The 25,841-nt window shown below is 37.3% G+C and overlaps 2 protein-coding genes across 4 annotated transcripts; both read left to right on the forward strand.

Moving 5' to 3' along the window:
* The first annotated feature begins 3,101 nt into the window (after positions 1 to 3,101).
* On the forward strand, positions 3,102 to 20,781 carry LOC148867094 (integral membrane protein (Protein of unknown function DUF92, transmembrane)). 3 transcript variants are annotated; one of them, XR_016109774.1, is made up of 6 exons: positions 3,102 to 3,749; positions 3,919 to 4,172; positions 9,431 to 9,554; positions 9,756 to 9,854; positions 20,124 to 20,228; positions 20,401 to 20,781. XR_016109774.1 is itself a non-coding variant. In XM_088977406.1 (5 exons), exons 1-5 carry the CDS (start codon positions 3,360 to 3,362, stop codon positions 20,494 to 20,496), a joined length of 969 nt encoding a protein of 322 aa, XP_088833532.1. In that variant the 5' UTR covers positions 3,134 to 3,359; the 3' UTR covers positions 20,497 to 20,781. The 3 variants fall into 3 exon arrangements, 2 of the variants coding, with proteins under 2 accessions (XP_088833532.1, XP_088833533.1); XM_088977406.1 differs by lacking the exon at positions 9,756 to 9,854 and having other exon boundaries at positions 3,134 to 3,749; XM_088977407.1 differs by lacking the exon at positions 9,756 to 9,854 and having other exon boundaries at positions 3,362 to 3,749; positions 3,873 to 4,172.
* Positions 20,782 to 23,292: 2,511 nt separating this feature from the next.
* LOC148867095 (uncharacterized) lies at positions 23,293 to 25,073 on the forward strand. The gene has a single exon (XM_088977405.1). The coding sequence runs from the start codon at positions 23,578 to 23,580 to the stop codon at positions 25,009 to 25,011; it is 1,434 nt and encodes a 477-aa protein (XP_088833531.1). The 5' UTR covers positions 23,293 to 23,577; the 3' UTR covers positions 25,012 to 25,073.
* The last annotated feature ends 768 nt before the right edge of the window (positions 25,074 to 25,841 follow it).

The following is a 25,841-nucleotide window of genomic DNA, read 5'->3' on the forward strand; positions in this document are numbered from 1 at the left end:
ATGCGAAGGATAACCAGATAATCCCATGCATTGGATAATGACAGGCTATTGAACGGTGGATATCAAAGGCGGCTAAGGAGGATGTCAACAGTAGCTAGAAAACTAGATGTTTTAGTTGTTTTAGTTCTTTTATAATTTTTCTCTCTTAGTTATTCTACAAGTTTTCCAGATGTATTATAAATATTGTTATTCTAAGTTAATAAACAACACAAGAATTTCCGCCAACTTTTCTCTCTCTTCCAAGGCATACACATAGTTACAACAGGCTTCACGAACGAAGCCTCGTGTTCGTTCGGTGCTTGCATAGCCAGCTCGGTTTATTGCTTCCACGTTGCGTCATTTATGAGGTTATTAGGACTTTGTTGATAGACCCACTCACAGGCTAAGCTTTACTACTTATCAATAGAAAATATCCAAGCATGAACCTGACCCTTGTATAAAGTTTGAAACCTGATTTGAATAGGAAGTAAAAGTAAAATTGAGACCTAAGCATAATTTATTATATATTATTAATATATATTTATATTAAATCTATGATAATGGAAAAGTATGATACTTGGTAGAAATTTGACCAGTCATTCCCCATGAATAACTTTCTTGAGAAATTTATCAAGAAAACTTTCCTTATTTTGGGTATTCACTAAATTATATATTGGTTCAATGTAATGCCACCTAAGCTATTTAGTTTCCATTTAGAAGATTCTTAGTTGTTTTAGAAGCTAACTAAAAACCAAAATAATTAATCTGTTAGTTATGTTTTGTTTGAGAGAAAATAAGACAAATTGAAGGAACGTTGTTAACAAAAATTTGTGAAATTGCTTAAGAACTTTCTCTCAACTTTTTATTTCTTTTTTTTTATTTTTTTATTTTCTATTAAACCAACACATCCTTAAGAATGACACCAATATCTGAATCTATATCTATGCATGCTACTATTAAAAATAAGAATGAGCTTGTGGAACTTTTCTTCTTGAGTAAAATACTTGTATTTTAAATTTGGTCCCTCTCTAATTATGAGGGCAAAAATGTAATTTGAACTATTATTTTCCACTTCATTCAATTCTCACTCATTAAATATTATATTTAAGTTATTAACTCTCATTCTCTCTGATTAAATCTTACATTCAAAGTTTCTCTCACCGATAAATTCTCCTAATAACATCTATATCTAGCACTTTTAACGATATAAAACCCATGCTCCTTCAAAGTTAGCCCCAAAACAAAATTGATCTTATTAAATAATAAAATGGGTCAACCTATGATGTTGTAGTTAAATAATAAAATATGAAAATAAATATAAATATAAAAAATTAGGCGCATTTCTAATATTTTATACAACTAAAGAAAAATATATGTGATAAACAAGAATTGTTTTTATTGATGATAGAAATAAAATACAAAATTTAAAACCCACCTAAAAATTAAATTGTTTTCTTGTTTGATGGCAAGTTAACGCTTAAACCTTTCAAATAAAATGTGCCAACCCTTGATGTCATAATTTTTAAAAAGATAATAACAAAATAATTACAAAAATACAACAATTTTGTAAAAAAAATTGGGCACATCTCTACTATTATATACTCATTGTATTAAATAAAAATAAGTGTGATAAATATGAAATATTTTTCATACACATAAATATAAAAAATGTAAAAAATAGATATTAATAATATTATTATTATTATTATTATCATCATCATCATAACATCATCATTTAAAATTGTCATGTGCAAATCATGAGTGCATTTGCTAGTATAATTTAATTTAGTGAAATCTATTGAGTTTTGGTAAATTTGATATTGAGATGCCTAGTTAAACTAGAAAAACCACAACCAATCAACCTTTTCCTTGTGGTTGATTTCATGTTTCATTTAGTTTTGGTTCATGAAACTACTATTCTGAAGGACATTTTCATCATTTTGTTATTGGTAGTATAAGCAGCAAACCATGGTTCAAAAACCAACAAAATCCCCATTTTTTTAACACTTTGGAAGATAGCTTTTTCAATACAACCACATGATTAAAAAAAAAAAAAGGTTGACATAGCCAAGTGATTCTATGTATCTCATGCCATATTCCTATATTGTATAAAATGATTTTTATATTATATGTGTGACAAAATATATAATTATATATATATATATATTTAACATATTGTATATATTTTCACATACTATATATTATTTTTAATGTTATATATCTTTTAACATATTATATTATATTATATTACATTATATTTTTAACATAATATAAATTATTGTTAAGGCATGATAAATAAATGACCATACAATCAAGGTCAAGTGGTGATATAGATGGATTGCTTTTATACATGTGAGTTATACTAAAAAGTTGACAATGTATTGAATTTAAGAAATGAACAACAAACTAGACATTAGTTATGGTTTTACGTGATTTAATTTAAAACACACCAAGAATCATATATAATACAACACATGTGGTGGTTCAAAACCAATATTGTCATTTTAAAAAAGAGGTGGTATGGTTATAGATATAACCACTTTTTTTTCAACCTCAAATTGAACACACCATTTAAATTATTGATTAACATGTTTTTTTTAGCATGACTGCATCTAATTAGTTTGAATTTATTGACCACAAAACATTGGTTGCATCTTGTGCATAAGTGACTATTGCAAACTGAAAACATCTCCCCATGAATGACTACCAAATATACAAGAGATGCTCTTGATGTGCGGCTATAGGTAGGGATGGCAATAGGGTGGTGCATTTAATGGTGGTTTTGTAAATTCTAGACCCTATTTGCCTCCCTAAACCTCCCAACCCATACTCACCCCAAAATCCGTAGTGGGTTGGGTTTTTAGAACCCAAACCCTCCCCACATTTAAGGATAGGGTGAGTTGGGTTTAGAATCCATATCTAATTTCCTATTATTTCTTGTTATATATAATCATTAAGTAAAATAACATGAACAAATAACAAAGTTTCCAATTATTTAATTAATACATGCAACAAATACAAACTATAAAATATACTACACATAAAATTCAAAATATTATTAAATTCAACACTTAATACATAAAATTCACGTTAGCCTAATACCCTACCTACCGGTACCCACAGGGGTAGTAGAATCCCAAAACTTGTATTCTCCGCACTTCTTTGGTCTTCGAACGGGGGTTTTGCACTGACTGAATCCGGTTACGGTCAAAGTGCATTGCGATTCCATGAAACTTCAAAAAATTTCCTGAATTTCTTCTTCAGCATGTAATATGTAAAATTTCGCGCGAAATTAAAAACAGAGAGAATATTGACAGTCAACTGGAGGAAAAGTTTAGTCAACTCTGAAGACATTCGATACCTTCCCCACGAATCTTCCGATGGCATTTTCAATTTTAACTGTTCAACCGATACCCCTTGTGCGACATTCGCCTCTCTCCTCCCCACTCACCATCAATTCCCCCCGAGGGACAAGCCTAAAGCTCGATCCGAAACCTAGGGGTCTCATGATGGTTCCCATCAAAGCTGTCCGTGTTCCTGAATCAGGGTTTCAGGGAGCTGTTTCAGGAGTTCTTAATATCATCCAAGCGTCGCCACCCACATGGCAATCTGCACTCTTGAGTAACCTCCTCATTTTCGTGCTTGGTTCTCCGCTTCTCGTCACGGGGTTATCGCTTTCAGGAATTGGGGCTGCTTTCTTACTGGGTACCTTGACTTGGCGGGCTTTCGGAGGTTCTGGCTTTTTTCTTGTAGCGATGTACTTCGTCCTTGTAAGAGAAATCTCATCTGGGTTTTCTGTAATTCCTGTATTTGATCCTGGGTTTTCGTTTTTTTTTCTTTTCATTTTTGTTCATAGAAAGTGTAAAAGTGGAGTTCCTATTGGTCGATTGTAGGATTTTCTTTCATCATCCTTTGAACCCGGGTATTGGGATCTCGCAGGGCACGGCGGCGACAAAAGTGAAAATGGCACAAAAGGAGGCTCAAGGAGTGGCTGAGAAGAGAAAAGGAAGAAGAGGGCCTGGTAGTGTTATTGGATCCAGTGCTGCTGGCTGTGTTTGTGCTGTTCTATCGATATATGGGGGCGGTGGAGCTGCAATTTCACGACTCTTGCAACTGGGGTTTGTGGCGAGCTTCTGTACGAAATTGAGCGATACGGTTTCCAGTGAGATAGGGAAGGCATATGGGAAAACAACGTGAGTAATGGCCCTTTGCTTTCAAGTTTCAACCATGGTCTTCTGAGCTTTCTGTGCATGATCGCTAGTGATTTCATTAGGTTGTATGCCATTAACGCAAGCTTTGAGTTATTCAACATTACAATCTGCTTATCTTTGACTGCCACTTTTATTCCTTTAATTGCTAAGAAATCTGATGGGCTAGGTCCATAGGCCTTCAGGTCCGTTGGTCTAATAGAGATCATTTTATATGTTCATATTTGCTTTATGTAAGCCCAACTGAGAGTTCTAGGTTTCACTATGGAGAGAAAAGGTTGAAAGATGAAGGTACCGGCTAGCTTAGGACAGAATTGCTTATTGGGTTTCTAGTGTGGAATAATTCCAAGCATCTAAATAGCATCTGTTGTGAGGGATTTCTCTGAGGTTTCAATTGTTGCTTGTTTTGGAAGCCTAGGGTTGAAAATTTTTTTCCTCAAGGGGCTATTTGGTGCCTTTCTTGGGGGTGACTAATTCTAGGTCAGATTTATGCAGGATGAACGATTTAATAAGATCTTGAAGAACAGAATTGCTATATAAGTTAGACATGAAGAAAGCATGTGATTATGTGGATTTGCGCTTGGCACAATGAGTTTCTATAAGAGATGGATAAGATGGCTTTAAGGGTGTTTTTCATTCACATGTTTTCCCATCTTAACCCTTTTAGGCCGAAAAGGAGCTCTGACAGGGAAACTTACTGCCTCCATTGTTGTTTATTATGTCCTTAAAGATTAGTGATCCAATGGATGAAGTGGCCAAGTGGGATTCTTAAAAGGATTTAGTATTGGGAGGAGAGGGTGGTAGTATTGCACCTTCTATTTCAAGGCAAGAAACTTGCAGTATTTTATCAGGTGCTTTGAATAAATTTCCTCCCTCAAAAATAACCTGGGGTAGAATGGCTTAGTGGATCATTAGTTTTGGAGAAGTAGAGAACCTTCTAGGATCTTAGGGTCTGAAACATCTTTGAGCTTTAAAATGAGGGTTGAGGGACTTTGAGATCTTTGTTGTTCTCACTCTCTTTGGTCTCTTGGAAAGTGTTTCTCTTGTTTCCTCCTATTATGATTGTAGGATCTGGACTCATGGTTCTTTGGGCCCATTATCTTGTCCTTTGTTTTAAAGCCCTTCCTAAAACTCCTCAACTTGGTTTGTTCTGTTAGTGCTATTTGTCCAGGACCAGTGCTGCCTAAAACTAGAGCTTTGTGTTGAGAAGTTTACACATGGAAATGTAAATATTTCTGAGACTCTTCAAAGGAGAAGGCTTTATTGATCTATGTTACCTCACATATGCCTTTCCACCATGGATCTCTTGTCAGTTTTGGCTAGCTGAGGCTAGTTTCTTAATTGGTTTAGCTCTAGTAGACCATATTCTTCTGGCCACATCTATACTATTATAAAGTGGATACTTGCCTTGGTTTTTGTGCAGTCATAAAAGTTAAATTTGATTGCATAATGTCAATCTTATCTTTACCCTTGCACACGTGCATAGCATGTGCCTTACACTAATGATCTTAAATCTGAAAGGAGCAGGGATTCTTAGAATTCATCTACAGTTAAGAAGCATGGGGTGTTAATTTGACATAGGACGTTGCAAAGATTCTTTGAAACAATGGTAAAATACTCTTCGCAGTCAGCTGATACAAGAAATCTGTCAAGCCTGAAAGGGTTGGGTTCTCTTGGTTGTTTGTCCAAGTGAATTTGGCACCTCTGATTGGTTGATTAATCAACTCCCTTTTGTTTACAAAATTTGAGAAATTTCTCATGCTTGGAGTGATCCTTGAGCATGGACAGCCCCTATTTGTGACTAGTCGCTCTTGCCAACTATGATCAGTAGACAGGTTAGCCAGTTTTGATGCATCAAGCAGAGGTGGGGCTATGGGGAGGTGGTGATGGGCATTTGTGGGTAGGACTCTCTACTGTAGCTGGGCTAACTCTAAAAGAGTCATATAGAGATGCCATACTCAACTTTCTCACTGCCACTAGATGAAGGTGATCCAGGAATGCTGTTTTTGGCTAGCTGTGTGCCTTTCTGAGGAAGGCAGGTATTGAACTTTAATTTTTTTTTTTTATCAGTAAAACAGGTATTGAACTTTATTTTTTCAACAGTGTTTAGTTCTCTTGTTGATTGGGATCAAACTCAGCTTGCATGGTTGAACTGGGGCAGGGGCTCAGCTGTTGAGTTCTCCTCAGCTCCTACCTTTGAGAAATTACCCCTCCCTCCTCAATACCTAGTGGGTGGATAAAAATGGTCATTTACTCTTTTATCTTCCTTTGTCTTTTGGGAGGATCCTGCCTTTCTATTGGACATATTAGGATGGAAGGGCATGATCTTTTCCATGGCATGTGCATTTCCTTCACCTGCCATGTGGTGCTTTTAGTGGGGTTTCTCACTCTCTCTTGCTCCTCTAGTGACAGAGCTCACCTTGTCTGGTCTTTCATCACCTTGCAGAAATGTTCAGTACCCTTGTATTAGTTTGATCACCATCTCTCCTTTGTTCAAGAGGTCTCCTTCCCATGGCTGCCTATAACCCTTGAACTAGAGATTGTTCAAGAGGGTTTTGGTAGCTTTGAATTACCTCCTCCCATGTTAGTTCCAAGGCCTTAAGAAGTATTGATGGCATTGGACCCACAAAAGGCTTGTAGTCCAGACATAATGGAATTAGGGATGGGAACAAATCAAGCTTTTCACAAACTATTCGAGTTTGGCTTGTGAAAAGCTCGATTTCGCTTGGTCTAAACTGAGCTTTGAGTGGAGCTCGAGCCTGGTATATAGGCTTCTTTGCCTAATATATACATATATAATTTTCATTATATGTATAATAGTATTTTATATATATATACAATATTTTTTTATCTATAATAATAAATTATTTTTATAATTCTTATTTTTTGTATGTAAAATAAAAAATAAATTATATATATAATTTTTATTTTTTATAGGAAGGTTGGCTCACAATCGAGCTCGAGCGGAGCCAAGCTTGAACTTGTGAGCTTTTGAGTTGAGCCGAATTTGAGCTCAAGTCTCTAGTTTGAATTGAGCTCGAGCTCGAGCCTAACTTTGTTTTGACGAGTCAAGCTCAAATAGTCAGGTATTCGGCTTGGCTCGAATCCACCCCTAATGGTATACATCGGTTGTTCCACCACAACATTCACCCTTGGTAGGACATGACCACCCCCCCACCCCCCCACCCCACCCCACACACACACACACACGCACACACACACACACACACACAACCGTTTGCACCCATTAGTATGCAGTAAGCTCTGATTTAGCATTATCTATGCAAATAAGCCCTCAATAGAAGTTTCCCTTTTTAGGGGTATGCAAGGAAGAGGTGGCTACACATGTCAGGGGATAGCCCTTCTCCATGAATCCTGAAAACTTAAGTAATCTAGATTAAAATCCTGATAATTCGTGCAACTCTATATTAAATGTATGCCCTGTACCAGCTAAATAGTCTGCCATTTGGTTGTCTTCTTTATAGACATGCACAAAGGACACCTGCATTCTCACTTCTCTTATCATCTGCATGCAGTCTGTTATCAGCACTTGTTAATATGGCATGGTTGTTTGACCTTTTAGGCAATCTATTACCAAGTTTGAGTCTCCTTTGGTTATCACTTTATGAAATCATCTATTCTTCACTATAGAGATGGCTCCTCTTGCTGCCCATACCTCAGCCATGTTGACTGCTGTGTTGCCTATTGGTTTTTCTCTTCCAAAGGTAATGCTTCCATTGCTATCTCTACCTTGACAACCTATAGCTGCCTGCCCTTCTTTTGTTATTGATGTGTTGATGCTAATTTTAACCACCTGTTGGTTTTGTTGCTTCCATAAGATTCATCTTTGATTTTTGATATTTGACTGATACTTCGAGCCTGTTGGCTCTAATAGGTATTCTTTGAACATGGCCCATGCTCTTTTTGTTTCTGGTTTTCCATATGGCCCCTAATAGAAATGAAATTGTTTCCCAATAATGAGTGATCTTTTTACATCATTTTTCCTTGTTGAAGAGTTGATATTTCTCCATCCTTTGGACCAGGGGAGTATGGTTCAATTGTAGCCCAAATTAGTTTTACCATCAGGCATGTGCAAAATATATGGTTCATATTTTCCTTGTACCCACAGCTTGGGCATTCAGGGTTGATATTTATCCCTCTCATCTTAAGGAATTCCTTTGTTGAGAGTTTTACATTTATTTTTGGGTATCAGTTGATTTTCGAGTGGGGCCCATGAATTCATCTAAATCCACAGCTATTCTATAGGCTAAACTGACTGTGAAATCACCTTTGGGATTCAATCCCCATATTAACTGACTGTGAAATCACCTTTGCTTGAAGGTCTAGTCTTAATGGGGTAGGAATTAACTGTTCCAATTCCACAAGTGTCTTATTTATCTGATGATTTCTGGGCTCTGTAAAATGGAGGAAGACCATACATGTGAATACCCACAGATAATCCCTCTAGTCTTCCTTTGATTCATAGGAGGAACAGCCAGCAGGAGTGCTCCAATGATCAAGTTGCAAATGAACTTTCTTGATAGATCAGAGGCCCTTCTGAAGAACTCTTTGGGCCTTTTGTTTTGAAGACAAGATGAAAAGAAATTGATCGTGGATGAGCTTCTTCACTCTGACTCCAATCCATTGGTTTCTATTACCAAGGTGCCCAGGTCTCCATTGCCTTGATGTTTGTTATTTTGCCTTCAAAATTCAAATTGGCCAACTGGACAACCTCCGAGGAATTGTTTTTCTCAAGTCCGCCCTAATCACATCTTTTTAAAGGAAAAATTGATTACCAACATATTAGAACTTGACCTACCCATCAGCTGGCCAGGATGGTTCTTCCAGGTGAGCAATGCAGTCTAGAAATCCATGACCGGAGAAGCACTATCTGCTAGGTTGAAGTTGTGGAGCAAGAGAGTATTGACCAGACTTTAGTACATAGAATTATCAATTACGTGTTGCCAAATAAAAGTAAAATGGATATACAGCTTGTCACTATAAAATCTGGGCTGACAAGTGTGAGAGAGCAGGTTCAACTCTGAGAGCAACCACTTTATGCAAAAAAAAAAAAAAAAAGAAGAAAAGTGTCAAAGGTTAGGTCCATATCCAGTCCACCTCTTCCAAGACCTTAGATAACTGGGGGTCTGGGACCAACATTTGGTAGTGGCTTTTTTTTTTATATTTTTTTGGACATACAAGTTCTGACTTTCAGGTTTTTTTCTGGTTTGCTTCAAGAACAGGTATCTAGTGACAACATTCAAGGTAGTCCCAAGAGGAACAGAAGGTGCTGTGAGTGTTGAAGGAACCATTGCTGGACTTCTAGCTTCAACGTTGCTTGCTTATGTTGGCTGTCTTGTGGGTCAGGTATCTCTGTCTCTCTCCCTCCACCCTGGTGTACATTATCCATGGTTACTATTTGCTCTTTATGTTATCCCTCCTGTATTGTTTTGCGAACATATCAAATGCTTGTTTGGCATTTATTATGAGGTGTTGTAGTATTAATTCAAGGATTATATTATGTCACTGTCCTGCCTATTGATCTCTTCTTCTGCAAATAATTCCTAGGTTAAAGGAGCAATGGAAATGAATTTTGGAAGGCTCATCAAATTAAGGCCGGCCTTTTTGTCCCACTAGTCTTATCATCCAATATCCATGTGTTGGAGGGTGAGATTTCTTTTGTTCAATAGAAAGAGTTGTTGATGAAATGGTAAATGACAATGAATTGGTGCACAGAGAAAGGACAGGGAGAGATAGAAGGGACTGCTGCTTTGTGCAATGTTTGTATGTGATCTCACATATGAGAGTAAGGGTAGGTGTGATCATGGGCAAGGTTGGGCTGGGCTTTGCACCTATGATAAGGGCTATAACCTGGGCCCGGGCCCAAGCCTGATTTTGGGCCTGTCTTTTACATGTAAAATATTATATATATACTATTTATATTGTATGGCGTATAATATGCATATAAAATATATTTTATACATTATATAATTTAATATATTATATATAACATATATTATAAATGTCATGTTATAATGTTTATATATAAAATATACAATATAACATAAAATAAGATAACTATATAAGTATAAATTATGTATAAAGTACCTATATTTAAATATGTGCACCTAGCTCTGGCTTAGGCCGGGCCTAAACACAAAACCTTGGCCAAAGCCCGGAATTTCCCGACCAAGCTGAAAATGATCACCCCAAGTGAGTGGTAGAGATTCCATTATTTTGTTACTTGGCATAGTTGCATGTTTTGACCTCCCATATGCTCTGAACTACCAGGAAACTTTCAAACTCCATATATCTATACTACTTTAAAAAGTACAAATAGCCTCAATAATATTTCTGGAATTTTTTGAGGAAAAAATTTATTCCTCCATATTTAAATTTATTCATAAAAAAAGAGGGCAAATAGGGTAATTGGTTATTGATATTAAATGACTTGAAAAGAGGTAATTTAAAGATATTCAATGCATTCAATCCAAAATTTAAGGTATTAACTTGCATTCATCTTCATTGAATCCTATATTTAAGGCATTTTTGTTTCTTCTCACCATTAAATTCTATTAATTAAATCCATATATAATAAATTGATAATTTCAATAACACAAAAACTTATACTTTTAAAATATACCTTGAAAAAAGTGTTTTCATCTAGGTGGTGATAAGAAGTTAAATCATTTTGGGTCAAATAGGACAATCCATGTTGTCACAATTAAATAATAAAATTTAAAAATAGATAAAATGCAAAAAAAATATAGAAATTAAAAAAATTGGAACATTTTTAACATCATATATTCTGCATATTAAACAATAATAAGTATGATAAATAAGAAATGATTTTATTAATGATGGAAATGAAATGTAAAATTTAAAACTAATTGGAAATAAAACTATTTTCCTATTTTCACTCATTAAATATCATATCCAAGGTATATTTTCTCATTAAATCTTATATTTAAGATATATTTTTCTCATCACTAAATTCTACTAGTTAAATCCATATCATTAATATTAATAGTACAAAAATAAATATTTTAAAAAATGAATTTAAAAACAAAACCATTTTCTTCCCTTCCGGTGGTGGGTAAGCAATTCTACCATATCGGTCAAATGGGTTAACAAATAATGTCATAATTAAATAATAAAATAAATTAAATATATAATACAAATAAAAATAAAAATAAAAGAATTGGTATATCTCTAATTTTGTATATTCGTTATGCTAAACAAAAAAAGTATGAAATGTAAGAAGTATTCTTGTTAATGTTGGAAATGGAATGCCAAATTTAAAATCAACCTAGAAATGAAATGATGCCATAGTCAAATAATAAAATTTTTAAAAATAAAAAAATACAAAGAATCACAAAAATAAAAAATAGAGAAACATTTGGGCACATATCTAATGTTATATATTTATAAAAAAATTAAATATTGAGTACATATCTAATATTATACATTCATTATATTGAACAAAAATAAGTATTATACATAAGAAATAATTTTATCAATGATGGAAATGTAATACAAAATTTAATGTCAACATAGAAATCAAACTATTTTTCTTTTTGGGTGGTGGGTTAGTGGGTTGGGTCAAATGGATTAATTAATGATATGATAGCTAAATAGTAAGTTTTAAAAAAATAAAAAGTACAAGTAATCAAAAGAATATATGAAAAATTATATATTAATTATGTCAAACAAAAATTAAGTATGATAAGTAGAAATTATTTATATAATGTAGATGAAATATATAACTTAAAACTAATCCGAAAGCAAAAGTATTTTCTTATTTAGATGGTGGGTCAATGATCCAACTTTTCAAAGAAACTCATGATGTCATAATTGAATAATAAATATTTAAAAAAAGATAGAACACAAAAAATGAAAAAAGTGCAGAATTTTGTCGAAAACATTTGGAAACATTTCTAATGTTCTATATTCATCATATTAAATAAACGTAATTGTTAAAACAAGTATTTACGTTTAGTTTTAATTATATTATTACTTTTATTAATTTTCAAATTCTATCTTAACCATGATGTATCTAAAATTCAAGTAATTAATATGAAGAAAAAATTCTCATGTGCAATGCACATGCTTAATTACTAGCAAAGGAAAACACTTTAAACTGCTTCTTTATGAAAGAAATCATAATATCCTCCTAACCATGTCTAGCAAGTTCTCTTTGGTTGACAAAGGTTCTTATTTTTTGGATAGAACAGTCTAGGTTGGGGAATAGTAGTAAAGCCCATGTCCAAGCCTAGAATACCAGCTTGCCACAAGAAGCCCAGACATAGCCTACAACCTACTCATGACCCATTCGTTTTGTTTCTTACAAGGAGGCCGCATTAGCAACCAATTAGATCTAGATCCAAGAATATTCTTGATCAAATTCCAATTAAAACTGAAATATAATGAGTATATAATGGAATGCGGGGGGAAATAGAAGGCTGCTTCACCCTTGAAGCAGGCCGCATTAGCAACCAATTAGATCTAGATCCAAGAATATTCTTGATCAAATTCCAATTAAAACTGAAATATAATGATCCAATTCTCTTCTCTCTTCTCCATTTCTATTGTAAGGAGGCTGCTTCACCCTTGAAGAGAACCCTAAGTTGAACAGTAACTCAAGTATTGAACAAGTTGGTAACAGAGCCATGGCCAACACCAAAGATGAAACATTCCTCAACAAGTTGATGAAGAATAGACTGGGTTGAGTAGCAGGAAGCAGGGGAGGGGTGGAGGCAGAGCCTATAGATGGAGTTAGTGTCATGGAATGTGGGGGGCTTAAGAGAGGAAAGAAGAAGGATTTTAATGAGGAATGTTCCAAGAAATCACATCCGAGATGCAGTGTTGCTGCAAGAGACGAAGCTGGAGACATTCAACTTGAGAATGGACTAATAGTGGAGAATGGGTGGAGGTGAATGCTGTGGGTCTATCGGATGGTCTAGTGGTTATCTGGGATCTAAGGGTTCCCTTCTGCAATACATTGAAATATTTGAAGAGAGAATTTTTTGAAGACAAAGTTGGCCAATGAACAGGATAGCGGCAACAATTAGAAGATCTGTTGCAAAGTGGGTGTTGATTCTACCAGAATTTAGACAAGTCACCAACGAAGATCTTGGATTACTCTTGGGGATAGACCTGGTAATCTAAGGAAGAAGAATTTAATCTAAGGAAGAAGAATCAATGTTCTAAGAACTGGACCGGACATCGACCTGGTAAAGGAAAAGGTTTATGGGTTAGAGGTTCAATCGGGGTTGAACCAGAGGTCAAACCGTGCTGATGTAATAATATATATATATCAAAAAAATACTAAATATAAAGGAAAATTAATCCGAAATAATCCAATATAGAAATAAAATAACAATTAAAACTTTCAAAGTTTAAGACAATATGTCCACAATGAAAACAAATACATCAACAAACAAAGTTTAAGACTCAATTCTAACAAATTAGATAGTATAAAATTATAAATTAAACACAATTAGTTAACCTAATTCCTAAGTTATAATATTTAATTATTTAATTTATTTCTACAAAATTCAAAATATGATATCAATTTATTGAAGTTTAAATTTCACTGTTTACGTAAATCTGTTCCAAGCTTTGAAGGGGGCTTAGTCTAACCTGAAACTGAACAAGTAGGTGGGTTGTCTTGTTTATTGTGTTAGAATTTGGTGGATTGAAAGCTTGAAACAAAGATCAATTGAATTTGAGCAAACCTGTAAACAAAACTAATGAATGCTAACAAATTTTCAAATTCAGAAATTAAAAAATAAATATTTAAAATTTAAAATAAAATAAATTGTCGGAAATTGTAGAAGCAGGCACCAGGAGGAGGAGGAGAAGAAGGAGAAGGAAAGAGGAGAAGAGAGGAACCATTGTCATGCAAGTGGCGGTGAATAGACCACCACTAGAGGAGGAGGAGGGGGAGGCGAAGGAGGAAGCAGAGGAGAGAGAGAGAGAGAGTACCTGACATCGTCGACTACTGCTTGAGGCGGTCGGTGGTGAGGTAGTGAGTCGTGAGTGTTGCTAGCAGTGGAGGAGGCGACGTTTGGTGATGGCTGGAGTTCGAACGAAAGAGAAAGAGGGACGAGGGTTTTGGGGATTTTGATTTGGCTTAGGTTTGTAAATTAAGACCTTAAGTTTTGTTTGGTTCAATTTTGCATTTTTTGTCTTCTTGTGATAAAAGTTAGGGTATAACAAAACCGGCTGGTTATGCAAAATTGGGGCCGATTCACCGGTTCCCAGGTTGAGCTGGACAAGTGGGCAGTTTTTTACTGTTTTTTAATAGAACGGTTTTGGGGGTATGTCTGAACCGGCGAGGGGCCTGGGTCACAGTTCGTCTGGTTCAACCAGTCGGTCTGGTTCGATTTTTAGAACATTGAGAAGAACACAACTTTGTTAGGCAAATGGCTTTGGAGGTGGCCCCTAGAAAGGGACAGACTGGCACAAAGTTGTAAGAAGTGTGCATGGTGATGCAGGGCAATGATTGGGATGCTGGTGTGTCTCAGTGGGCTACGCTGATCTCCCTGTGGAAGGCTATTCATAGTATTATTCCTACTTTTTTGAACTTGATCAGGTATGATGCTTGTACTGGAGATAGGGTTATGTTTTGGGAGGATGTTTGGATTGGTGACTTCACCCTCAAGGACCTTTTTCCTTGTATTTCCTTTCAAGATTTAAAAATGAGCCAATTCAGAGGTTTCTGTCCTTTTCCAACTCTGGCCTCAATTGGAACTTGGGTTTTAAAAGAGATCTAAGAGATTCTGAGCTTGACCAAGTTGCTTTGCTCCTTAAAACTCTTGATTTTGTTTGCTTGGACCCCTCTTCCCAGATACTCACATTTGGAAGCCTCTGCCCCTGGGCTCCTTTTCTTTGGTCCAAACCTATCCCTCCAATAGTGGGAGCCCTTTGTTGGAAAGTCTCTCTTGGAAAAATAAACACCCTAGATGTTTTACAGAAAAGGAGACCTGGTCTTTGTATCTCCCCTAACTGGTGTACCCTCTGCAAAGCAAATGAAGAAAGTTGTTACCATCTACTAATCTCTTGCCAGTTTGTTCTAGGCCTTTGGGAGAAGCTTTTTGATCTTTTTGGGTGCAGGTGGACAGAGCCGGAGCAGATTTGTAGTCTCTTTGACCCTACAACTTTCAGGTGGCCAAAGAGGAGAGGTAGAGTCTTCTGGAGGTGTGCTAGAGCTGCTGTGGTGGACTATGTGGGAGGAATGGAATGCCAGAATTTTTAGTGATAAGGAGAGGGATCAGTCTTGTGTTCTGGAAAGTATTTTAAGTAGGGCCATAAGCTGGGTAAAGTCTTTGGACCTGTTCTCACCCTTCTCTTTCAATATATAAGGAGGAGGGAGCAAGTAGCCAAAAGTTCTGATGTTAGAAACAGGCCTTTGGTGGAGTGGAAGCTTCCTGAGGCAGGTGTTATTAAAATAAATTTTGATGGCAGCAGCTTGGGAAACCCAGGGCCATCTGGAATTGGGGGAGTCTTTAGAAATGATGAGGGCCAGATTGCTGCTCTATTTTCTGGTCCTATTGGGGAGGGAGATTCAGTTAACACAGAAGTCCAAGCTGTTCTAATAAGGAGCAGAAATTGCAAAAGAGCTGGCAGTGAAGCATTTACTAATTGAAGGTGACTCCAAATTGGTTATTGGATGGCTAAAAGAGCCAGAGATAGCAGCCTGACCCTACAGGGGGGCTTTGAGAAGATTTAGGTGGCTAACATCAAATATCTCAGTCACAGTTCAATGGGAAAGAAGATTGGCAAATGGCCTGGCAGATTTTCTAGCCAAACAAGGGGCTTTATGATATAGTCTAGAGGCTGCACCTTGCATCTCATTGCGGGGAGCTGTATGTTGTATATTCTTGTTAATTTTAATAAATAAAACAACCATTATCTATCAAAAAATATATGAGCTACTGGTCAAAACTTCAACTCAAGACACTAAGACTGAAAGTTCAAACTAGGGGTGCAAGTAAATGGTGGATGCGTTGGTGCTACTTTCAAATTGGGAAAGCTGGATTTTCCCACATTCACAAGTGAGGATACAATCTCCTTGATCTTCAAGGTAGAAAGATATTTTGAATATTATGAAATACCTGGTCATCAATGTGTATTGGTTGCCTCAATTACATAGATGGTGAGGCCATCATTTGGTTCCAATGGTTTAGACAATTCAATCCCCATGTTTCTTGGTTTGACTTATCAGAAGCCCTCTACGCCAGATTTGAGCCCTTTGGTTTCAAAGACCATGTAAAAAATCTCTCATAATTATGACAAGTTGGCTCTATGAGAGAGTCAACTTGAATTTGAGAGGTTGGCTACTTGGGTGCATAGATAGCATAAAAAGCATTTGTAGGATGCTTTTTTGAAGGATTGAAAGATGAAATTTGTCTGGAAGTTAAAGAATAGCAACCTGCAATTTGTCATGGCTGTGGCTGATTTGGCAAGAATATAGGAGTGGTTGAATTGCCTGAAGGTCACTGGGTGATTGTCCTCATTGATAGTGAAGTTGTTGAATTTCATGACCATGGACCTAAGACCTGACTAAACAACTTGGCCTCACAGTACAACCCATACAACCATTCTTAATACATGTTATGGGTGGCAACCACCTATACTAAGGCTCAATGAGGCTGACATGATCATGGGAATATAGTGGCTATTGCCAGTTGGGCCCAACTGACCATTGATGGGATTAAGGGATTTGCAAAGATATCCAACTCAAGAAACATTTAGGTCCTACACCATTAGCAACCCCCACCTTGCCACTAGTTACTGTAGAAGGTGAATTACAATCACTCCTTAGTAGATTTTGGAGCATCGGTGGATTAAAGATCTTAAGAAGATTGTGAAGGAAGCCTTAGTGATGTGGGTTGGGTTGCTCCCTTAAGATGCCACCTAGGAGCTCTGCACTGCCTTTGACAGAACTTCCCTCAACTTGACCTTGAGGGCAAGGATAAGCCCAAGGAGGAGGAGTTGTTAGGGCCTAACTCAATAGTGGTTTTCCGGCCCATATCGGAGGTCATACCAACATCACAATGCTAGGAGCACCAACCCGACCTACCCTTGCTCGACTTTATTCTAGAAGGCCACGTAGGCATAACTAACTATCAGAATTTGTTATGAAAAACCTTTGTGCATGTGATGTGCAGTGTATCCCCTAGGCATAGCTATATATTGGCCTGTATCGACTATCAAGTAATAAAGGCTGACATTACTGAGTAGTTTATCTTTTCTCCCTCTCCATTTCAGGATGTTGTGCCACCCTTGAAGGGGTACTTTTGGTGGGCAGTATTCTACCACAATCCTTCTCTTTTATTGAGGAAGGGGTCCTTCAGGTGGTGCCACTCAGAATTTTAGCCTACCGAATGGTGAAGCAAGGCAAGAGACATGTGAGGGAGGCATTAGTTGCTTGGTCCAACCTCCCTCTGAAGGATGCAACTTGGGAACCATGCCACAAACTACAACAATACTTTCTCCCATTTCAACCTCAAGGATAAGGATGCTACTGAGGGAGCAACTGATAGAAACTCAGAAGGGTCTAGGTCGGGGAACAGTAGTAAAGCCCAGGTTCAGGCCCAGAATACCAGCCCACCACAAGCAGTCCAGACAAACTACAGCCTACTCACACCCCATTTGTTTTGTTTACACGTGCAGGGGTGAGTCTGCGTACATCTGTCCATCCCCAGACCCTGCATTGGTGGGAACCTTGTGCACTGGGCTGCCCTTTAAGGAGGCCACATCAGTAACCAGTTAGTTAGATCTAGATCCAAAAATATTCTAGATCAAATTCAAATTAAAATGGAAATGTCACAAGCAAGGTTAAAATTTTCAACATGATGCGCCCCGTTTTGTATTGTATCATATCATATTGGTAGGGTATTAATACTCGAAATACAGGCCTTTTGGCCTTTTGACCTATTTCAGGGGGTAGGCAGGCTTAAGACCTACCCCTTGGTCTATTTTTGACAAAAAAAGGCTGGAATTAGGTGCACAGTACCGATACGCCCCTTCCAGTGATTGGGGTGTATCGATACTTTGAACCTTGGTAACAAGTATATAATGGGGTGTGGAGGGAAATAAAGGGCATCCAAGCATTGACCCAATTCTCTTCTCTCTTCTTCATTTTCTTTGTAAGTCGGCTGGTAAACCCTCGAAGGGAACCCTGAGTTGAGCAGTAACTCAACACCTCAAATCCAGTCTATCATGTGAGACTTCATGTGTAAAATTTGACAGTCACTCATTTGGATTGACACCAAAAATCATATCTTTTGTTGTCTCAGGAATATGTTGAATGAGTCCAAAGAACCACAATGATATAAAGTGTCATATTAAAGAGTTTTTAAAATTTTTAAGTTCCATGTTTATCACTTTCTTACAGCCTAAGTTTAAGGTATCATTAGATGAATTTTATCAGTTACCAATCCAATAAAATGCGCGTAGAGAGAATTTTTGCTGTTTTACTTACAAGTTACAAGGTGCCAGTTTGTGATGGGAATTGGATCTTTTACTTTTTGGGCTTGGAATTCTCTTTGTTTTATTTAGTTGTAGTTGCAGATCCCACCTGTAATAATCTGAAATAAAGTAGAAAATAGAAGAGAAGAAGATGGAAGAGAGAGAAACAATGGAGGAAGAAGATGGAAGAAAAGGGAAGGAAGAAAGTAATTGGAACCTCTCTCCAGTCCCCCAAAATTATCTTTTATTCTTTGATTGTAATGTGAGCACAATTACATGAATACCCTTAGTAGGGTAGCCAGCACTAAAAGCAATAAGAAAAAAGAAGAAAACAGGCCCATAACTAAGGTCGCTATTCACAAACATAAAACATAAATAGAACTAAATAAAAGAAGGAAACTATGGACCATTCATTCCATCATCTATATGGTTGTAGTAGGATTAGTGGTTGATTCTTAGAGTTGTTACTGCCTAGCTTTCAAGTCTAAATTTCACTCTGTGAAGAGAGGTCCCATGTGACTGGATTTTTGGAAGAGTGAATGTGTAAAGAATTGAGATTCTAGAAGTTTCTGTGGTTCTATTTGCTATAGATCGTTTTTCTTGTACTTTTCTCTTTTATTCCTTGGCAATATCATCCCACATTCTCTTTCTAATTTCCTGCACTTTCTTTTTTTTTTCACTTTTGATGGTCTTGATCAGCGTTTTTCAAACTATCATTGTCCTGGGAATTTGAACTGGTGAACTGGACAAATGACCGGGTCCTGGGATTTTTCAGTTTTGTCTGTTTCACCTGGCTAACCGCCTGGTTGAATGACCAGACCTGCCACCGTACTAACTTTCCAGGTTGATGGTCAATTTGGTTTTTGAAACAATGGTCTTGATGGCTTCTTGGTTAATTCCAGTTAGTCTCTCTCTCCTGGAACTCATAAAATAAAACACAGATGTACTAATAACTAAGCTGAACCATTAAAACTCCCAATATAAGATCAGAAGTTTACTGGTTCAACTTTGCTATTGCTACATCTGTGTTTTATTTTCCTTGTCCTTATTCTCTGGTTCAACAAGCACTTAGAAGTCTGAGGTTAAGCAAAAATTTGAAAGCCTCTAATTTGCCAATTAAGACAATCAAACAGTACTTAGTCTTTTTGTCGGGTTGTCCTACCTACATAATTTATCATCTGTTTTTTTTTTTTTTTAATCATTGCTGGTTTAGCTGGCCTCAATCACAAGGAAATCAAAATGGGTGGTCTTGTTTGCATACAAGAAATAAGGGTACCCTGGTTTAATTTTTTTTAATACCAATACATGTTTGCATATAGATGAACTGCAATGTTGTTTGATACCATTAAAAAAAATGGTGTTTGGGTAGCATAGAATAATACTGACATAAATTATCAGTTTATTTTATGGAGATTAAAATCTCTTGTAACCTAAGTTTACTATGTTTTCATTATACAGATAGATGTATCTGAAGTTGTAATCTGTATAGTTGCTTCCCAAATTGCGAATCTTGGGGAAAGCGTGCTAGGTGCTGCCCTCCAAGACAAGGAAGGGTTTCAGTGGGTAAGGAACCTCTCCAATGCAAAACTGTTTTATTCTTGTTTTTCTTTTTATTTCTTATTTTTATGCATCTTTGCTTTATTTCAATTCGGCAGTCCTTTCTTTAGCTGCTCATTAAAGAGCTTTATTCATAGACGCCAACAATGCCTCTGATCTGCTCTGCCACTTTCTGCAGCTCAACAATGATGTTGTTAATATAATTAACATTTCACTAGGAAGCATTTCGGCAGTCTTGATGCAGCAAGTCGTACTTCAGAAATGGTACCCTTGAGCAGGCAGTGTCTAAAATAACCTTCATACAAGATTCACCAGTTCCTAATTTTTGGAAGCATGTATAGATGATTTCTTTACCCATCATTGCTTACAAGGTCAGTTCTTGGCATTTAATGTACTTCGTAAGCCAGAAGACACTTGAAAAGGGTAGAAAAGGAATATGCATTGAAATTCTTAATAGAAAAAGGTGCTTGTGGCACATTGCCAGGAAAAAATGTTAAAACTTTTATACTTAAATATGGAATAAAGAATTGAACACAAGGATGGCTGATCTTTTATAAAAGCGGTGCAATTTTGAGTTGCCTATTTAAGGAATTTCAACTACATCAACCTTGAGCCTGAGCCCTATGTCCATTAAAAAATTTTCAATCCAACTACTCGACCCCAAGTTGCACCCCTATTTTTACATCCCTCCTGAACGACCTTTCTACAGTCAAGCAATGAGATCCAGTATGAAATGCTCAACTTCATTTTTGGCTCATCATCTCTATATCAAAGCCACTTGAAATTAGAAAAGATTGAATCAAATGGAAAGACCAGGAAACATTCTAATTTTAAAACTGGAATTGTGAATTCTTGCTTGTGACTTGGATGTTTGTCAGATTGAACAAACAACATTCAATCTCAGTGAAAAATAATGTACTGTTGTCTTGGCGGAATACAGAGATGAATGTGTTAGCTCTTATTCAATTTGCATTATTTTTCCTTGTTTATGACCAACAGAGAACATGAACAGAGAGAATGATGTTTCTGTAAGGATGTGACTAAATAAAGCCACCTTTAGTGGATACTTGTAACTTGTGATTCATTTAAGCAGGCTTGAGATTTTTTATATTCTTTTTTCAATGCTAACAGCCGTGACAGTGTGATAAGTTGATATTTGACCTATGGAGTTCTACCCTGTTCCTTGTCTGGTCTATCGTATGAGTACTTTGGTTTCCCTATTTTATTCCTTTTGCTGGAACTTGAAAAAAGCATAAATTACTGGGAAAAGTAAAGATTAAAGAAAGGCAGGGGACCCGTTTTTTCTCTGCAAAGTTGGAACATTGCAGGTTCTGGTAACGTTCTATTTGGAATTGGATTCTCTGGCACATTTGTCTGGGTAAAACTGGAAAACCCGTTTCCCATATGAATAGACAGTTCTGCAGGAAATATGCTTACAGCCATTTTGCTTTCAGTTTCATCTAAAGTGTGTTTTCCATTAAGTAAGCTGAACCATCCAATTCCAATACAGATCATGCTCTGTGATTCTATGCGGTTATCAGAAACATTGGATGGTCCAGATTGCTCAGGCAAATAACCCCCCTAAAAAGAAAAAAGAAAAAACTGACACAATGAGCATTTCTTCTGTCTATGTTAATGGGATGATCAGAGCCTTTGGTTTGGGATACCATGATGGGTCTTTCGTCATTTACCACCAAGCCAAAGGCGTGGATCAACCATTGTCATCTAGTAATTGTTGTGTTCTGCCTAAAGGTGGGTGTCATTGTTTGTCATTGATGATCTGGACTCTGGAGTTCAACAAGGATATTGCTTGGCCTGAGGGGGACTCTGTAGAACTAGTCTGTCTGGTACCGAGGGGCTGAAAGGGTCTGAACTTTGGATTGCACGTCGGCTTCATTGCCAGCTCTTCTAAAACCTATTCATTTGCATTTTTCAAGTGGGATGCGTGTTCTGACTTCTGAGAAATGCAGGGGCTATTACTATTCGACGGTGTAGTGGGACGCATTAGCAAACTCGTTACAGTAAGGCTAAGTTTGGGAGTGCTCATTTGAAATAGGGGTAGTACTTACTTTAAATAGGGGTAATACAAATATTTTAAAATGAGGAGGTGGGTCATAATAGGTAAAAAAAAAAGTACTTAATGAATAAACACTTAAAGTAAATCTAAATTTTGAACTTATTATTTTCAAAATAATAAACACTTATTTTTAAGCACCCCCAAACTTAGCCTAGATAGTTTAACCAGGAATTAGGCCTTACGGCCATGGACATTTCGGTTCTTAACCAAAGGGCACGTAATGGTCCCAGACTCCTAGTAACCCCCACATGACCCAGACTGGCCAGTGGAGACCAGAATTCTAAGTAACATCAGGAGTTGACTGGCGTCAGAATGTTGTCCATTCAACGTTGTTCTCAGGTGTTGGACGAAACTGAAAAGTGGGCCAAGGGTATATGTTCCGATACTTTTAAGTGCATCTTCACATTAAGATTAGACACCATATCTAGGCATTCATCACATAGGATGCAAGAGGTGGGTCCCTTTCTGACCCTGGGGACCACTGTATGATATGCTGCAATATTTTTCCTGCAATTCCAAACAGTCCGTGACAAGTGTCCCTTTTCATGTGCTGTCTCATATTCATGGGTCCTTACACGTTAAGTGCAGGAAAGGAAGTGCAGAATCCCAAAATTCCTATAACCTGTGGCTGTGCCCCTGGCTTTAGATTGACATAAATGTGGCCCACGAGAATGCACATGGGAATCGTGGCCCCAAAACGGTACAGGAATCAACTGCACATGAACAGGGATCACGTACTCATTTACACGGTTGGTGGATCTTCCTTACTGCATGCAGGTTGCTGGGAGCTAACAAGATTCATTATATTTATAGTGCTTTTGGGAAAACTAGCTGCAATGGGTTTGATTGGTTTCAATTTAAAATTTTTAATTTTGTTTCGGTTTCAGAGAGGAAATGCCGTGAAAAAAACAGTCTCCACACTTTCACAGATATAGACAGAGTTGGAAGGTATTATATTTACTAAATAGAAATATGTCAGAAGCTTGGAAGCCTTGGGGACCCAAATGCAGAAACAGTGATGACTGATGAGAATTCATGTACCTCCTCTCACAAATATCAAATTCTGTCTTTCTTTTGTTTCTTCTTTCTTTTGAATTCCTTCCTATTTTCCCCTCCTGTTTTCAATCCTTTTGACCCTACCTGGGCTTCCAATTCTCTCACTCAATGGCCCCACCCATCACCTCAATCACATCCCCCTGCCTCTCTCTCTCTCTCTCTCTCTCTCTGAGCTTTGATCTTACTCGCTCATGAAATCCATTCCTAAAGCTACCCAAACAGATGTTGGAACTGAGAAGCAGAGAGCCAAACTTCTCCACAATGGGTCGGTGCTTCTCAATCTCTCCTGTACTGCTTTTTCTGCTTTTCACATTCTCACCACCTTATGCTCTTTCTCTGCCCATTCATGAACAAGGGAATGAACAACATCCCGACAACAACGTCCAGTCCATTGACATGGACCCGGTTGAAACCGAAACTTTGTTCAAGATCATGGAGACCATGTCATCTGATAGAAACTGGAGAGTCTCCAATCCACACCCATGTAAACCAGGCTCTTCGTGGCCTGGTATAGAGTGCAAAACAGGTGAACACAACCGCCTCTATGTCTCTAGGCTTGATTTTGGCACGCCACCCAACCCAGCCTGCAAGGCCACAGCCACCTTCCCTTCTGAAATCTTTGATCTTCCCTACCTTCAATCTGTGTTCTTCTTCCATTGCTTCTATCACACCAGAACAACCATCTCTCTACCCCAACATAGTATCTCTACTTCTTCACTGCAACAGCTCAGTCTGAGATCAAACCCAGCACTCGTCGGGCCAATACCGCCTCAGCTATCTGCTTTGAAATCTCTCCAGGTCCTCACATTGACTCAAAACCACCTGGTTGGGGGAATTCCAGAAGAGATCTTTACTTTAACCTCATTGATACACCTTGATTTGAGCTACAATTTCCTCACAGGCACTATCCCAAACCTACTGGGAAGTCTCAAGAATATTGAGGGGCTTGATTTAAGCTATAATTTGCTTACGGGTCCTATTCCAGACACAATTGGACAACTGGATCTTCTTCAGAAGCTTGATTTGAGTTCGAATTTGCTCACTGGTGGCATCCCTGACAGCATTGAGAACCTTAATTTCTTGGTTTTTTTGGCTCTGAGCAACAACAGATTGACAGGGAAGTTTCCTGAAGGACTGGCGAAGTTGGAGAGCCTAGAGTACTTTATCATGGACGACAACCCAATGTTCGCTCCCCTGCCACATGAGCTTGGAAGATTGGTGAAGCTGCAAGAACTCAGGCTTGCAAATTCAGGGTATTCAGGAAATATTCCTCAGAGTTTCTCTCAGCTTCTGAACCTCAGCACTTTATCACTGCAGAACAATAGATTAATAGGTGAAATTCCAGTTGGTTTAACTGGCCTCTCTCACATATATCACTTGAATCTAAGCAGAAACAAGTTATCTGGTGTTGTTCCTTTCGACCCACTCTTCCTGAAGAGGTTGGGAAGGAATTTGGATCTTAGTGGCAATCCAGGGCTCTGCTTAGATAAGTCTGAAGCTTATGTAAGAGAAAATATTGGACTCAATGTTTGTGGAAGCAACAGAAGTGATTCTCTTGTCCAACCACTGAAGGCTGAAGCTTCGTCTGAGTTCTGTATATCGATTTATCTGCTGGATGTTTTATGTCTCTGGGCATTGTATCAGATCTTACTTTAACTTGAATTCTCTTTTTCTTTTCTCCCTTTCAATATAAATTAAATTCCCTGTTTTTGCTCTCATCTAGTTCTGATTCTTTAATGGTGTTGTGAAAATAGCAAAAGCAGAAGGTTAAGGTCTTCCATTGAAGATACTCTACCAAGTTTCTGTAACTTTCTGCTTCTGGGGCTCTTTCTTCTAGGCTACACTTGGGTACTGAGCTTTTGGGTTAAGAGGAGGATTAAACAAAATTGTGTAAATTAATCTAAAGTTATTACTAATGAGTCTTCTGTGAGGAGGGTATTATCATTCTTTGGTAACCCTTAAATGAGTCTTCTGTAAGGCTTTATGTGGACTGTGGAATTGAGATTGGTCTCATGTTTTTTCAAAGAAAACAAATTTGTAATCTTCATCTCCCATGCTCTAAGTTTCCCTAAATGACTTGAACAAATTACCTTAGTCTCTGCTGATCCCATATTAACCAAACACTTAATTCAGATTTTAGACAAGGATGTGGAGTATCAGGTGAATCGCATAGCTTTTTACCATGTGGGCTTTGAAAAGTGAAAAATATATACACCAACCGGCTGGATAACCTTATTCTACTGGACCCAGATCTTTTAAAACTGGGACAATCGGTCCAACCAATCAGTGCAATTGGATGGATTGTGGGTCACCCAAGTAGCAGATAAACTCAAGACCTCAAGACTCAGTTCACCTAAACCTTGGTTCTGAGAACATACAATAGTTACCAGATGATTTCAGATTATGTCAAACCTTTGTGCTGAGAAATTCCCACCTTGGGAACTCTTCCTGCTTTCAGGCCCCAGTTGTACAGTTGGGGGAAGGGA

This window comes from Nelumbo lutea, chromosome 3 (genome assembly GCF_056320005.1).
Source record: "Nelumbo lutea isolate HS-2025 chromosome 3, American lotus-T2T, whole genome shotgun sequence".
NCBI classification, from domain to species: domain Eukaryota; kingdom Viridiplantae; phylum Streptophyta; class Magnoliopsida; order Proteales; family Nelumbonaceae; genus Nelumbo; species Nelumbo lutea.

Coding starts and splice junctions, on each gene's coding strand:
- LOC148867094 (XM_088977406.1), top strand. CDS start 3,360: ATGGCATTTTCAATTTTAACTGTTCAACCGATACCCCTTGTGCGACAT. Junction 4,173..9,430: donor AAGGCATATGGGAAAACAAC/GTGAGTAATGGC, acceptor CTTCAAGAACAG/GTATCTAGTGACAACATTCA. Junction 20,229..20,400: donor ACAAGGAAGGGTTTCAGTGG/GTAAGGAACCTC, acceptor CACTTTCTGCAG/CTCAACAATGATGTTGTTAA.
- LOC148867095 (XM_088977405.1), top strand. CDS start 23,578: ATGTTGGAACTGAGAAGCAGAGAGCCAAACTTCTCCACAATGGGTCGG.